The sequence below is a fragment of the Oncorhynchus kisutch genome, linkage group LG13, assembly GCF_002021735.2.
Source record: "Oncorhynchus kisutch isolate 150728-3 linkage group LG13, Okis_V2, whole genome shotgun sequence".
NCBI classification, from domain to species: domain Eukaryota; kingdom Metazoa; phylum Chordata; class Actinopteri; order Salmoniformes; family Salmonidae; genus Oncorhynchus; species Oncorhynchus kisutch.
The window spans coordinates 52,607,139-52,621,287 of NC_034186.2; the positions used below are offsets into that span (position 1 = coordinate 52,607,139).

The 14,149-nt window shown below is 47.2% G+C and overlaps 1 protein-coding gene across 2 annotated transcripts in view; it reads right to left on the reverse strand.

The window, feature by feature from the left end:
- The window catches only part of LOC109902196 (nuclear factor of activated T-cells, cytoplasmic 1-like), a 63,018-nt gene that overhangs the window by 13,421 nt on the left and 35,448 nt on the right, over positions 1-14,149 (reverse strand). For both annotated transcript variants that reach the window (XM_020498357.2, XM_020498358.2), the window contains exon 9: positions 7,067-7,741. In XM_020498357.2, the coding sequence (XP_020353946.2) occupies positions 7,067-7,741 (675 nt within the window). The remainder of the gene's footprint in view (positions 1-7,066; positions 7,742-14,149) is intronic.

The window sequence follows — 14,149 nt, forward strand, 5'->3', positions numbered from 1 at the left end:
GGGCTTAGATTGTGTGTTGTGTGTTGTGTGTGTGTGTGCCAGCAGACAATCACAGCAGTGAGAAAAGATTCACCGTGAAACCATTCAGAAGCCAATATGTCAGTGGTCTGGAGAAGAGGAAGCTACAATCATATCTAGTATAATGTCTTTGCCAGGCTACAGATAACCTCAACGGCTCACAGGCCAAAAGGGAGTCAAATGGGAGTCAATCAAAGCCTGTGGAGAACAATATAGATCACCCTGTCAGTGTTGTAAACCACATGCACATCAATCATCTTTAGATGCTGTGGAGAGAATGCATGGGGCTATGGGGCGCAGAGGTACCACCACCACCACCACCACCTCCCCCAGATACATGGCCCATCCCAGGCCAAGCCACAGGCCTCTCTTTGGGGCTTGACCCGCTGCGAATCGTGTGGCTCCGTGGCTTCTGGATGTGTACTCTCGGAGCCTCAGAATGCAAGCCACAGAAACCAGCCATCTAAACGGCTGCGTCAGGAGAATCTGCATAAACACACATCACACGCCCATCCAGGCAAGTACAAATGACAGAGTAATGAAAAGTCCTACCGACACACATACACACACACACACACGCTCACACGCATCCGCACACGACACACACACACCTTACTTTCATTAGATCTATGATGAGAGAGCACAGCTAGCCACCGTGTCACCACTTCATAGAAGTGGAGTTTGTGACACCATAGATTGGCTTCTACCTAAATCAGTTCATCCACTGTACCTAACCATGTGCGTACAGCATGGAATAATTAGACAGAAATCAGACACTCTCACAGTAGCAAATCGTCTAGAAGCATTCCTGACATCTGAGCATTCTTTCATAAACACAAAACCCATTAAAAAAGAAATCTGGTCCCGCATCTAATTACATCAGGCCTCTGACATGGAGAGACCCAATTTGTTTCGATGTAGAGCTGCAGTTACGTGGTAGACGGATTCTTTCACAGCGACTGTGGATATTATGACGGAGCGGCCCGAAAGCACAGCAGACTACTGCGGTTAAGCTGCTGGGCCTGTAGGAACACATTTGAAAATACCCAGAGTCCAATGGAACTTAATAGGTTGACATTTAAAGAGAATATACAGAACATTTGTCTTTTGGGGGTGCTCTTGAGACAAAAGAGGTCCCCTAAATATAGATATTGCCCAGAAATGACCTAATTGGACAGAAAGGGACACATATTTCCACACCCGTGAGCAAAAGCATACATTGTTAGCTTACAACTAAGGATTGTGTAGTTTTATGAAAAAAAATGGATGAATGCTATATTAATGAATACAACAAAAATATATCTAACTTCCATGTAGTATGTTTAAAGTTAGAGTCTTCATACAGCTCATCCCGCCAATCACCTTCCTCATGAGTTTACGACAAGGATACTGCAATTCAAAGCCTGATGGTGACAGCCTATCATACTTTCACCATTATATGTAACCACTTAAATAGGACTATTTCCCCTTTCCTCATTATCTTGGACCAGAGAGCCTATAACACCATGACATGTCATAATAGGGGGAACAGTGTAGAAAGCAGCTGGTCCCAAACAGCAACCAGAGAGCTTCTCAAGCCTGGCCAAGAGGACAGAGATAAAAGCACACTGAGAGGAAACAGAACCCGGTGCTAAAGGTAATCCAAAGTGCTTCACACACACACACACACACACACACACACACACACACACACACACACACACACACACACACACACACACACACACACGCACGCACACACACAGTGCAAAGGTAACCTATTCCTCAAAGCTTGATGGGATCTCGCTATGACCATGAGATCATGGTATATTCTGATTTCAGGGTTTCATTGAGTCCAGCATGCATTTATTATATTACAGAACATCAAATAGTTCAATTAAAAGTGTAAGGAGTGAAGAGATCACCCTGAAGGCTTTCCTTGCTTTGGACTGCTAAGACATTGCATATCATATATATACTATATGCTACTATATACTACTATATGCATAAATAATGTGAAAAGCAAAGAAAGGATATTAATCGTGACTAATAGTACATTGGGCCAATCTATGATAACAATAGTAAAACGAGAAAAATTATTGTTTAAATCGCAGGGTACAAGACATGGTTTTGATTCCACTAGGAGAAATCTGCAGTTGACACAATGTCCTAGTGATCTTCATCGTCTCTCTAACCATCTCCGAAGCCATCAACGGCTCTCATAGGCCTATCCTACATCCTTGTATTATTTTTTCCTACCATTATAAAACTTCCCAAAAGCCTACACCCTCCTTTATCCACCATCAGTTCAAGGTCCTGCCAGGAAAACAAGATTCCTAACACGAAAACGCAGCAATAACAATAATATTAAAAAGTCCACATCCTCTCTGAAGTCATAAATAATAAAGAAGCCATCCCCCTTCTATTATACCTGTCAATATCATGAAGCATAAGCCGTGGGGATAGGAGGTCTTGACACTGCACTTAACCAACAGAGAGTATTGCTCTCCCGCCTCTATTAGCCCAGGCTCCGCCCCCTCCCAGCAGAGCTGGGGTTCAAAGGGTGAGTGTTGTGAAAGCACAGGCTCTAACCGCTAACGGCTGACCGTCAGATGGTCTACCTTTCCTCCTCACACACACACGCGGGCTCGCAGACACAGACACACACACACGCAGGCAGAACGCACGTGTGCAAGCACACACACACACACACACGGGAGCAACTCAATAACAGCAGCTCATAGAGTCCGTCCCATTAGACACCCCTCACCCCAACCGCAGCTTCTTTAATGAACCCCCTCACCCCAACTCCGCGCCAGTCTCGCGACACACACTCCGATGTTAGAGACTCAGCATGTTTTCAGAGTGGTGCGGACACGCTCTCAATCATCATTAGGGGTTTTGCAGAGTCCTGGGGTCTGGGCACCTATCCAGGATGTGTAAAAGTTTCCATGAGAAAAGCTTGAGTTGCCGTTGGAGGGGAACGGTCGCGGACGAGGATCCTTAGAAATGTTAGAATTCTGTATTGTTGTTGGGGAATGGATTGAGGGAGTGAGAGAGGGAGAGAGAAAGAGAGGGAGGAAAGACGAGGTCTGTCTAGAAACCTGTTGCCACTGACGTCTGCCACTCTGCCTCATGCAGTCTGTTTTCAGTTTAGAAAAAACTTGAATTTGAGTTGAGGAGGAAACAACTACTGGAAAACTGACCTTGAAATATAAGGCAATCAGAATACACATGTCAAGTGTCAGAAATCAGCAGTGTACATTTGGTTGTGTTTTTCTCATGTGGGTGAATAAGGCCCCTCTGTATTCGGCTGTAACCAGATGGTAAGAGTCTGGCTGGCTGATTAGCGTTAGCCCTGTGCTAGTTCAGCTGCGCTTCATTATATCAACCATCACACCAGAAGCTAATGAGAGAAGACACAGAGCGGCAGCCTCGCTGGATCAGACAGATGTCCAAGTCGGGAATACTATGACTGCATTACACACATGCGTGCACGTGCACGTACACACACGTACACACGTACACACGTACACACGTACACACACACACACACACACACACACACACACTCACACACACACACACACACACACACACACACACACACACACACACACACACACACACACACACACACACACACACACACACACACACACACACACACACACACACACACACACACACACACACACACACACACAGGCACAAAGAGGCCTTCATGGTGCGCAATGTGGCTCAAAGCCTTCAAATCTGATGTGTAAACAGCAGCCAAGTCTAGGATCAAAGCGGCCATGTGTGTGTGCGTGTGACGGGAGGGGGTAATGATGTCACCGCAACTGCAGCTCAGGCTAGGACGTGTGACAAAAACGTGGCGTCATCACAGGCCCCTGTTTTATGGGCTAATTAGCCAGGCTAACAAGGCGAGGGTAAATATACCGCCCTCCTCATTCTTCATCACTTCTATTGTTTTTATTGATGTCGTTTGCATGACATTGTGCTCAATGCCATATGTACTGTAAATCGCCCCGGATTAGAGGGAGCGTATGACTCAACGTGAAAGGTATTTTTTTTTACTTGAGAAACTTCTGTTTAATGTAAACCTCACATTAGATATGTATATATTGCGTTTGGCGTATGACAATGGGCCAGAAACAATACAAAGACCTCTAGGGCTAGCTTTTGAAAATTCACTTTAACATACATCTTGCTTCCATTCCCCCTAAGCATCAATCCATGGACCTTGGTCCAGGTTTATTCGCTCTTCTGGCTATCGTGAGACAGACAGACCCCTGCTGCAGCGAACCAATGGCAGCCGCAGGCCAGCAGTCCTAAATACATCCCCAGCACAAGCCAACAGATCATTCATCAATTTAAATACAATCGTAGCTCCTGGATATTACCCAAAAAGCCTTGGGGCACCCTTTTACAGACAGACAGTGCGTAATGTCCTGCAGTTAGCTAGCCTCGAGGCTCCAATGCACCATCACAGTAGTAGTGGATGAAGTGATGCTAGCTGGGAGGGGGTAGTGGGTTAGGGGGTTGAAGGGCAGTTAGAGGGGCTTATGTTCAACTTATCATCCCCTCCCCCTCTAGATCTCCTACATATCTACCCCACACTGACAACAGAGCTCCTTGCGGTACAGTAGCTCAGCCTGTTGATAGGTTGAGTGATTTCTCGGGGGCTGGGTTAGCAGTGCGAGCCGAAGGCCAGTGAGAGATATTTCCTCTGGCTGATGAGAGCCCGAGGCCTGAGCGTGGGAGGCGCTCCACTCTGGGGAAGCTCAAGTGTCGTCTCGCTGCAGAGCTCAAATCACTGGCTCCAAACCGGCCAGGCTGGGACTCTATGCTACGCGGCTAACGCTAAATCACCTCCGCCCGCCCAACCGCCTGGTGAGGTCATCCCCTACCGTCGCCCTTTTAATGGAGCAACTCGCTAACATATGATAATAATGGAAGATAATGACTGTGGAAAGGGAGCTCGCCCGACTTCTCCCAGCTCTAATTATTTTTTTTTATCTCAGGCTCATTCGAGGGGTCTGGAATGGTCCGGAATGGGGCCCGTAGACCTGACCGGTCCAGCGTGCAGAGGCCTTTGGAGTATGCTGTTACCACCACACACTTACCGGTACTCCAGGAGCACAGTTAGCCCACCACAGATGCTCATTCAAGACATTAGATGAGGCGAGATTGCAGCGGGCCAAGGTTTTTACCAGGGACTCCTTGGTAGGCCTCTTCCAATCAATACGCATTCCTGTGAGTCTCTAATGCATCTGTAATCACAGGCCCAATAACATTTGGTCACTTGGTCCAGAGATATGGGCTCCGCTAAAGTGACAGTTGATGGGGTGGTGTTAGGCGGTGGTGGATTATGAAGACATGGTTACTACTAAAGAGTTAGAACTTTAGCAGAGGGAAATGACCCCCTAACAACCTTTTACCTAGCGCAAAATAAAGCTTGAGTTTCACTCTTATTTGATTAATTCTCATACTCTGGCTCCTTTGCCTGCCCATAACTACTGAGAAGTTTGAAAAGGAATTAGACATGTACATGACAATGCTAATTGTATTTCCTTTTGGATTTAGCGCCAGTGTTCTCTTGTTTCAATGTCCAGTAAGGGGAAACATGCCAGGAGCTGGCGCGGAGTCAGAAGATAAATGCTAGCTCTGGATGTGTGAAGTGACAAAGACTTGTAGAATGTCCTATTTGAGTGTTGTGTTGTGCTCATTTTATGGAGTCGATAACAGACAGACGTCCTCACTTCTCGCTATTGTCTGTTTACGAGGCGAGGACAAACGGGACTGACAGCTGACAGCCACGTCTCAACTCAATTACAGCACTGCCCCCAATGCCCATCACCCCTGTGCTCCCTTGGCTCTGGAGCACGCATGCAAACACACACGCACACGCACACACGCACACACACACACACACACACACACACACACACACACACACACACACACACACACACACACACACACACACACACACACACACACACACACACACACACACACAGTGCTGTAGGTCTACTACTGTTTACAGTAGGAGTGAAACAAAAGGTGCACAGGAAGAGGGATGTTCCTGAGTTGAGTGGGGAATCGCATTGTTCACCCTGTTTGGATGCAAGGGGACTTGATCTCTTCTGGCATACCGCCACGTATGCTGCATACCGCACAACCAGAGCATAACAATAATGTGATGAGCAACGCCGACAGGGCCATAACAGGCTGGGAGTGACCAGAGGGAGGGACGATTGTGAGGAGGGGGGGGGGGGGCGGGGCACATAGAGAGTTAATATGGGGTCTTCACACAAATGCTGCATTCCCCCATTCCCCTGGCTGTGCCTGGGCTCACATCCAGTGGGGCTCTAGTGACCCCCCCAGCCTACCCAGCCTCCCTCGATGACGTCAGCTCCAACACTACACCCTCCGCAGGGAAAACACGGGAAAACAAACCGCCTCCTGCCTCCTGACATACCTCGCACCGAGGGGGGGGGGGGGGGGGGCGGGGGGGGAGAAGCGTTGCAGCTCAGGAAACCCCTACCTATTGTTTTGCTTCCTTCATTAGTCCTTGTGTCAACAGTCGGGGGCCGGCACGCGTGCGCCACTGTTTTTGTTCTCTTGCTCCCTGCCTGACCTCGTTGCTTCTGATGTTTTGACAGATTGTTTCGCAAATCCTATCAAGGCCCAATTGACTGTTAAAATAAAGCTGTTACTAACTCAGACAACATACACGGTAGTTGCGAAAACAAAAAGAATCTGTAATGTCTAAAATGAACAAATCTGACGTAAACCCATGGTTGATAGCGGGGGAAAGGGTGTGGGTGGGTGTGGGTGTGTAGATAAGCAAAGGTGTAAAGTTAACGTCATGTGCACTGTAAATGGAACGTTCTAGAGAGAAACGAGAATTGTGTTTTTTTATGACCCTGTGTTTTCATAAGGAAAAACAACACCAATTATCACACCAATGTGATAATGGCAATAATGATGTGATGTCACTAGCTAATAGAGAGCTTTGATTGACAGGTCTAGGTAGATAAACCTTGTTCTTGTGACTCACCATCGTCCAGGTACATCTGGTCCAGATCCTGGGGTTCCCGCTTGACGGTGACGGCTAGGTCGCGGGGGCTGGCGTCCACCGGCAGCAGGCTGGGAGGGCTGCTCCTGGCCTGAGACTGGCTCTGTCCCTGGGTGGGGCTGTAATCTGGTGCCTGGGCGAACGGGCTCTCTGCTGCCCCCTCTGGAGTGGAGGGGTCGGACCCTGGGGAGGTGGAGGGGCTGCTGCTGTGGTAGAGTGGGTGGAAGCCATGGGGACTGGGGTTACCAAGGTGTTGCGGGCTGTTGCCCTGGGAGTGAAGCATGCCCAGTGGAGCTTGGTCGGGTGAGGAAGGGCAGACCAGCGGCACTGGGCTCAGCCCTGGCGTCTCTTGGATGGCGGACGCCAAGGGGCCATTGTGGGCGTGCGTAGGGCTGGTGGAGAGGCACTTGGGGTAAGACACGGGGGACAGGTCGTGCAGTGTTGGGCTGGACCTGGGGGAGGAGGGGGGCATGCTGCCAATGCTGCCATGGCAAGGCGGGCAGGGAGAATAAACCCCGACCAGGCATGTGTCAGCGTCCCCCACAGGTATGATAGGAGTGAGCCTGGGTTGGCCATAGTAGAGCTTGGAATGAACAGACAGCCCCTGAGCCCCCAGAGGCTCATACTCATCATTCGGTTCTGTCTTTATTATCGGGACTGGAAAAAGAGAGGGAGAGAGAGAGAGAGAGAGAGAGAGAGAGAGAGAGAGAGAGAGAGAGAGAGAGAGAGAGAAAGAGAGAGAGAAAAAAGACAGATTAGAAATGTTGCGTAGGTCCACGTGGCTGAATGAGGAACTGAGTGTATGAGTAAAGGAGTTGTAGTGAGATGGATTGTGGGAAGGATACCCTCCAAAACCAAACAAACAACCAGCGATTAAAAGAGACACTGTGTCATTTGCTTGGCCTCTCAAACGCCAGCTCAGAACCCCCCCACCCCCCCTCCATCCCAAAAAAATAGATGAGTCATCAGAGCAGAAAGCCACAGCTGGCTCTAATCATGAAACGGCGCTATTTTCTTTGGACTCTCCTTCAGCTCTGATATCCTATGAAAGAGGGCTTTAAAGAGTATGGACTGCTGCTGCAGGAGCCGGGGACCCCTAGGCCTCTTCCGTGCTCCAAAAGCAATTGTTGCTCTCAGGACAAAAAGAGAGAGAGAGAGAGAGAGAGAGAGAGAGAGAGAGAGAGAGAGAGAGAGAGAGAAAAAGGATGGAAGGATGAAAAAGGATTTGATTGGGGTGGTCCGTGCTCCTTAAGAGAGTATGGTATGCCTGCGGTTTCAGGAGCTCTGACTTCAGCTAATGGCAGGAGGAGAGTGCTATGACCCCACTTGCTCATGCCGCCGTCTTCCAACTCACTCAGAGTCCATTTGGGAGATGTTTCCGCCATTTCCTGATTAGTTTGGACTGACAATCATCGTACAGTAGGTTTCCTGGATGTGTGATCAAGATCCGTGTTCATCTTTCAGAGACTGACCATGACGTGTGCACTATTTATTGGATATGTAAACATATCCTCCAGTTGCGCACGCACGCACGCACGCACGCACGCACACACACACACACACACACACACACACACACACACACACACACACACACACACACACACACACACACACACACACACACACACACACACACACACACACCAGAGCCAAACCCTAAGGAAAAGATGAAAAGACCCAGTTTCTCTGAGAAAACCCTTTATAAACACCCACGTGCTCCGATTCTGCCACGAGTACTGTGACACAACTACTGTAGGCTTGAATTAAGACACCCAGATGAATAACAAAACATTTATGAGTCACAATACATGCACTGTCTGTTGCTCTTTCTGCACACAGTGAAATGTGTTAATGGGTGCGGTTAGTGTTTGATTGGCAAATCATAAGTGTTTTGGCAAAGTCTTCTGACACTCTATTCAGCCTACAAACAGGCCATCATAAGTGTATTTCTTGTAATACTTACTTCCTACTAACAAAGTAAGAATAAGTCAATCCTGATGAAGGTCGTAATAATACTAATAAGCCCTTCTACTTCCATTGTCTGAATAAATGAGTGTTGTGATTTGATGACAAACAGCCCTATCGTGATGTTATGATGTTATTATTGTTGGGACAGGACGTAACTGAGAGATTCACTTTCACACCCCCAGTCTCCTTTGGGGAGAGATGAGCTGGTGTGATTACCCAGTGGGAAGCTCATTTACGTCAGTCTTGTCATAGCCACGGGGCCGGTCCATCTGTCTTAGAGGCTCCCTAGGTAAAGGTCTGTATCCTTAAGAAGGTCCCAGGATGACACCTCCATACACTTACTAGGGAACATCATACTAAGCCTTGTAACAGGCTCTCCATAGTACAGACCTGGGTTTATGCTAGGTCTAGTATTTTAGCTGCATTTGATTGAGCTTGCCTATTGCAATGGAACCAATGGAATAGTCCAAAAAGTGTAAACCCTACATACATAGCAATACATGGAATACTTAGCAATCTGATTTATTCTGTAAAGCTTCATAGTCTCCCAAACGCTCTGTCACACATTCCCCCTCTCCTACAGTATCTGCAGAATGAGATCCTTTGAGGGATCCTTCGAGCTTGCCTCTCCTCCACCCAGCTCTATTTGTCTCCCCCACTCTAACCGATCATTCCTCAATATGCCCCCCCCCCCCCCCCCCCCGTCTCTCTGACCACTCCTTCTAGCTATCTGCGTGTGTGTCCCCCTCCAAACACACAACCTTCCCCTTCCCAGTTCCATGAAAGCAGATTCACCCTGTGAGTCCCATCCCCAGCTGGCTTCTATTTCCTCCCAACCTACGGGTTATGGCCCACATGTTTTTCTCCACATCTCTGCCTGTCTGTGTCTGTCTGCTCGCATTAAAGTGATCAGGCCTGATCTGAGTATTTATTAGGAACTGGTTTCCTCCCAGGGATGGGGGTGAGGGTTCGAGGACGGGTTTGCGGGGTGTTGAGCACAGAGGGCCTAGGCCCGGTAAGTTGTCGTGTGAAGGGAAGAGACAGCCGGGCAAGAGGGTTTTCTGGGATGCACTCTGATTCTCATTACGATTGGCTGCTCTGCTCTCAGAGTGGAACTATGGAGTGGATGACCTACTGTCTCCATAAAAGAGCTGTTTTGATTGCACTGTGGAAAGAGTGTGCACAATGCATTATACCTAGGGCCCTGAGTTTTTCCTGACCACGTGACCTGACTAGGCCCTAGTTTTAGCGACCAGGCGGTGCTTCATGGTGGTAGTCATCAACTCGCAGGTGTCTAATTCACCACGTCCCACTGTGGTCGCAATCTGGCTGACGGCTGGTGTCCTAGTCTACGTGGGCCATGTAAAGGTGCGTGTGAGTGTGTCTGCGCATGTTTACGCGCGTGTGTGTGTCTGTCACTGCCCTAACTTGGAAACAAGGAAACGTCTCAGTCTCCAGTTTGGTTAGCATGACACATCTTTGGGGAGACGTTCACGGCGTGCGGTTCGTTAAGTTTTCATGTATGTGTCTCTCTTGTTTCTTCTGAACATACCCCTCTCTCTCCTCCCTCCCACGTCTCAGACCACAAACCTATGGCCAGGAATCAGCAGCAGCCCCCCCCCCCCGTTGGTGTTAATAATAGAACCCGATCTACACGAGGAACCTCCAAAACAGCTTGTGAAATGAAAGCCATTCCGAGAACTGACTTTGGTTGGGCTTTCGTCAGCGCCAGCAATTTTGGCGTTTGTTGTTTTATGTGGTTCTGTGAAACTTTCTCTTCTTTAAAGAGAAGAAAAGGGCGGCGTGTCACGTCTTTTCTCAACGCAAGAATGATTGGAAATGAGCTCGGAAAAGAAAAGTAACGCTCACTCACACACACACACACACACTAGGAGGTAGACAAGGACACTTGTGCTGCATGTTCGTCGCAACATCGGATATGTGGTGATTTATACAAACCAGAACGGCTGCCAGCAGCTCATTTTAGAGTCTAGAAAAAAAGAGTAACTTCAGAGTGACATATTGCTTAGAATCTTGGATCTTTCTCCTCTGAAATTGTAACTCATGACAATGCACTTTCCGGACAAGCTTACTGAGCTTTCGTCATCAAATTCATTGGACTAACGTGACATTGTAAAGGAAAGCGAGGACAATGAAGAGCATTTTGAGAGACACAAAGACAAATAAAAACAAACGTTTCATAAGACAATCTACATTCTATTGTTTGGCATCAATATGCAACGGCATGATTACCATGCTAATTGCCAATTTGAAAAACTCCCTGTACGAAATCCGGGAAGAATATTTACCGATAACATCTGGAAAAAGTAACGGTTCAAATCCGCTACTCCTTTCTTGCTTGTGTAGGACGAAACAGGCCTGCGACAGCCTTGTCATTCAAGCTTATCTTCACCTGTCAAACCTGGCAAAGACTCAATCGTTTCCAATCCTCCAGACTGCATCTGATAATAATATCCGTACTAGCTCTGAGGCGTGACTAAACTAAAAGGGAGATAAGAATCAGATGATGTTTACATGACAGAAACAATGCCTTTCCCGTGAGATATGACTGAGCTATTTAGAGGATGAAGAGGAAACGATTCAAATACATATTATCTCTTGTTTCCTTACTTGGGCATTTAGCTGCTCCGTTACAGGTTTGAGGTTCTAACAGTGAAAGCTTTGGGCTGTCAACATGTTCGATAAACCTTTTCACACACTTGTCTGATAATGTTGTGGCATGAATGAGCAGAGAAAACATCCCGTGACTACAGTGGAATATACACGTTGTTTTCAATAGCGATCGGAGGACCGCAGATCGTTTGTTTCGCCACTCTCACTTTTTTCAAACAAGCGGGGCTACTTTTAAGGGGCGGTTTCTAGATGAGCACAGAGACGAGCACACACCCGAGAGTGAACAAAAAGTCATTTTATAGAAAGCATCATTGACGACCACAACGGTGATTAAAGTGGAGCAGAGCGCCGGAAGCACCACTCAGATGGGTGAAGGAGGAAGTGATGAGAACGAACTCTATGTAGCACCCCCCCTGAAAGCCTCAAAAGCAAACAACCAGGTTTTCCTCTCCTCTGCTATTTATATATCCACTGTTATAATTACCCTCATTGTGACTTAAGAGATCTGTTTGCTTTGATGCCATCCTGCATCTTATCTTGGACAGATATAATCTCTTCGACCTCGGCACAGTTGAAAACGGCTCTGTTTGCTGAAGTCATATACAGTAGAGGCCACTTCACCCAGACACGTGCCCATGGGCAGACAGACATGGATTCAAACTAGATGAGTGGCAAACTCAGGGACTTTCAGGATGGAAATGAACTCTGTAGCAAAATGCGCCACTATCGCTACTCAGTATTGTCTGAGTTGCTTATTATTGCTTGTTGACTATTGTGTTGAATAAATTATATTTAAGTGTTAAGGCCCGAGGAGGTGTGGTATACAGCCAATATACCACGGCTAAGTTTATAACACCTTATTGCTATTAGAAAAGTGTTACCAAATGTAATTAAAACAGTAAAAGAAAAATGGGGTAATACCTGTGGTATACCACAGCTTTCAGCCAATCAGCATTCAGGGCTCAACCCATCCAGTTTATAATAGATGAATAAATATCAAAATAAGAAATAAGAAGATCTGGTGGACCACAGCAAGTGCCTTGGACTGTGACTCTAGTGGTACATTGTATTCCGTCATAAAGACACTGCCCCTGCTTGTGTGGTCCCCACTGAGGTTTACTTGGCATCGTAACAGAGAGCACACCCCATTCATCTGTTAATTGGACCATGTTGACTCTCTGTGAAAATGACTTGAAGATGCAATTGGTCAAAGCGTGATAAGTCTTCTCCTTGTACAGCTTATCTCCTTGTCTGTCTCCCTGCTTCGTATGGGCCTGCCAAATATGGACAGAGTTTGTCTGTCCTCCCACCAACGCTCGCTCGCTCTGCTAAGGTCAGTTACCCCAAAATGTCCTGTCTCATCTCGCCCTCTCTCTCCCTTCCCCCCCTCTCTCTCTACTCCCCCCTCCTCACCTCTCCCTTTCTCAATCTCTGTTCGTTGTCAAGGTGGTGATGCGGTCTCTCTCTCATAGTCCCGTCCAAAAGCCTGAATCATTGCTTCTTATCTCTTCCAGGCTACAATAGCGGCCGGGGATCATTGAATTGTTTAGGGAGTCTAAGAATCACATTTTGTCAGTTTAAAGGAGAAGGCTGCCTTAAAGCACTATTGGACCTGATTCTTCATTTAATATGGGATATAAAGAGAGAGAGACATTTGAAATGTCTATTCTTTTGGAACTTCTGTGAGTGTTATGTTTACTGTTAATTTCTATTGTTAATTTCACTTTTGGTTATTAACTACTTCACTTGCTTTGGCAATGTTAACATATGTTTCCCATGCCAATAACGCCCTTAAATTGAATTGACAGAGAGAGAGAAAGCGAGAGAGAGAGAGAGAGAGAGAGAGAGAGAGCGAGAAAGAGAGGGAGAGAGAGAGAGAGAGAGAGAGAGAGAGAGGGAGAGAGCGAGAGAGATGCAGCAAGCTGTGAATAATTAACAATGTTGTTTCTAGCAGCATCAATGGATTTCAATCAATATCATTGTGTCTATGCATGAAACTTGGATTTGGCCAATTTACTCTGAGCCCAGAATGAGAGGTATTTAGTTGGTGATGTAAGACGGCGAAAGGACTACTAATCCCAATATCTTCTTCACATTCCAATGTGTCAAGCCAACTATAAATGGGGAGGCCAGGGGGCACGTGAGTGTGCAGTGCAGAACGTGAGTTGTGTGTGACGGATGTTCCCATGAGTTGTGTGTGAGGTCGACGGTCCAGGGATTGACCTCTGAAACTTAACGTCAACATCGCCCAGAGGCTCTGTCAGTCAACCCTTCACACCTCATCACCGGAGAACGCAAGCTCGCAAACCAAATCAACACAACTCACAATCTTCTGCTTCTGCCCTCGCTCGACAGAGCCAGTGATGCAGCTGTGTCAGGCACTACCGAAGCCACAACAGATTGCGTCTGTTTTTGTGGAGCGAAAATGATTTAGGAGGAAACACGGAAAAGGTACAATTG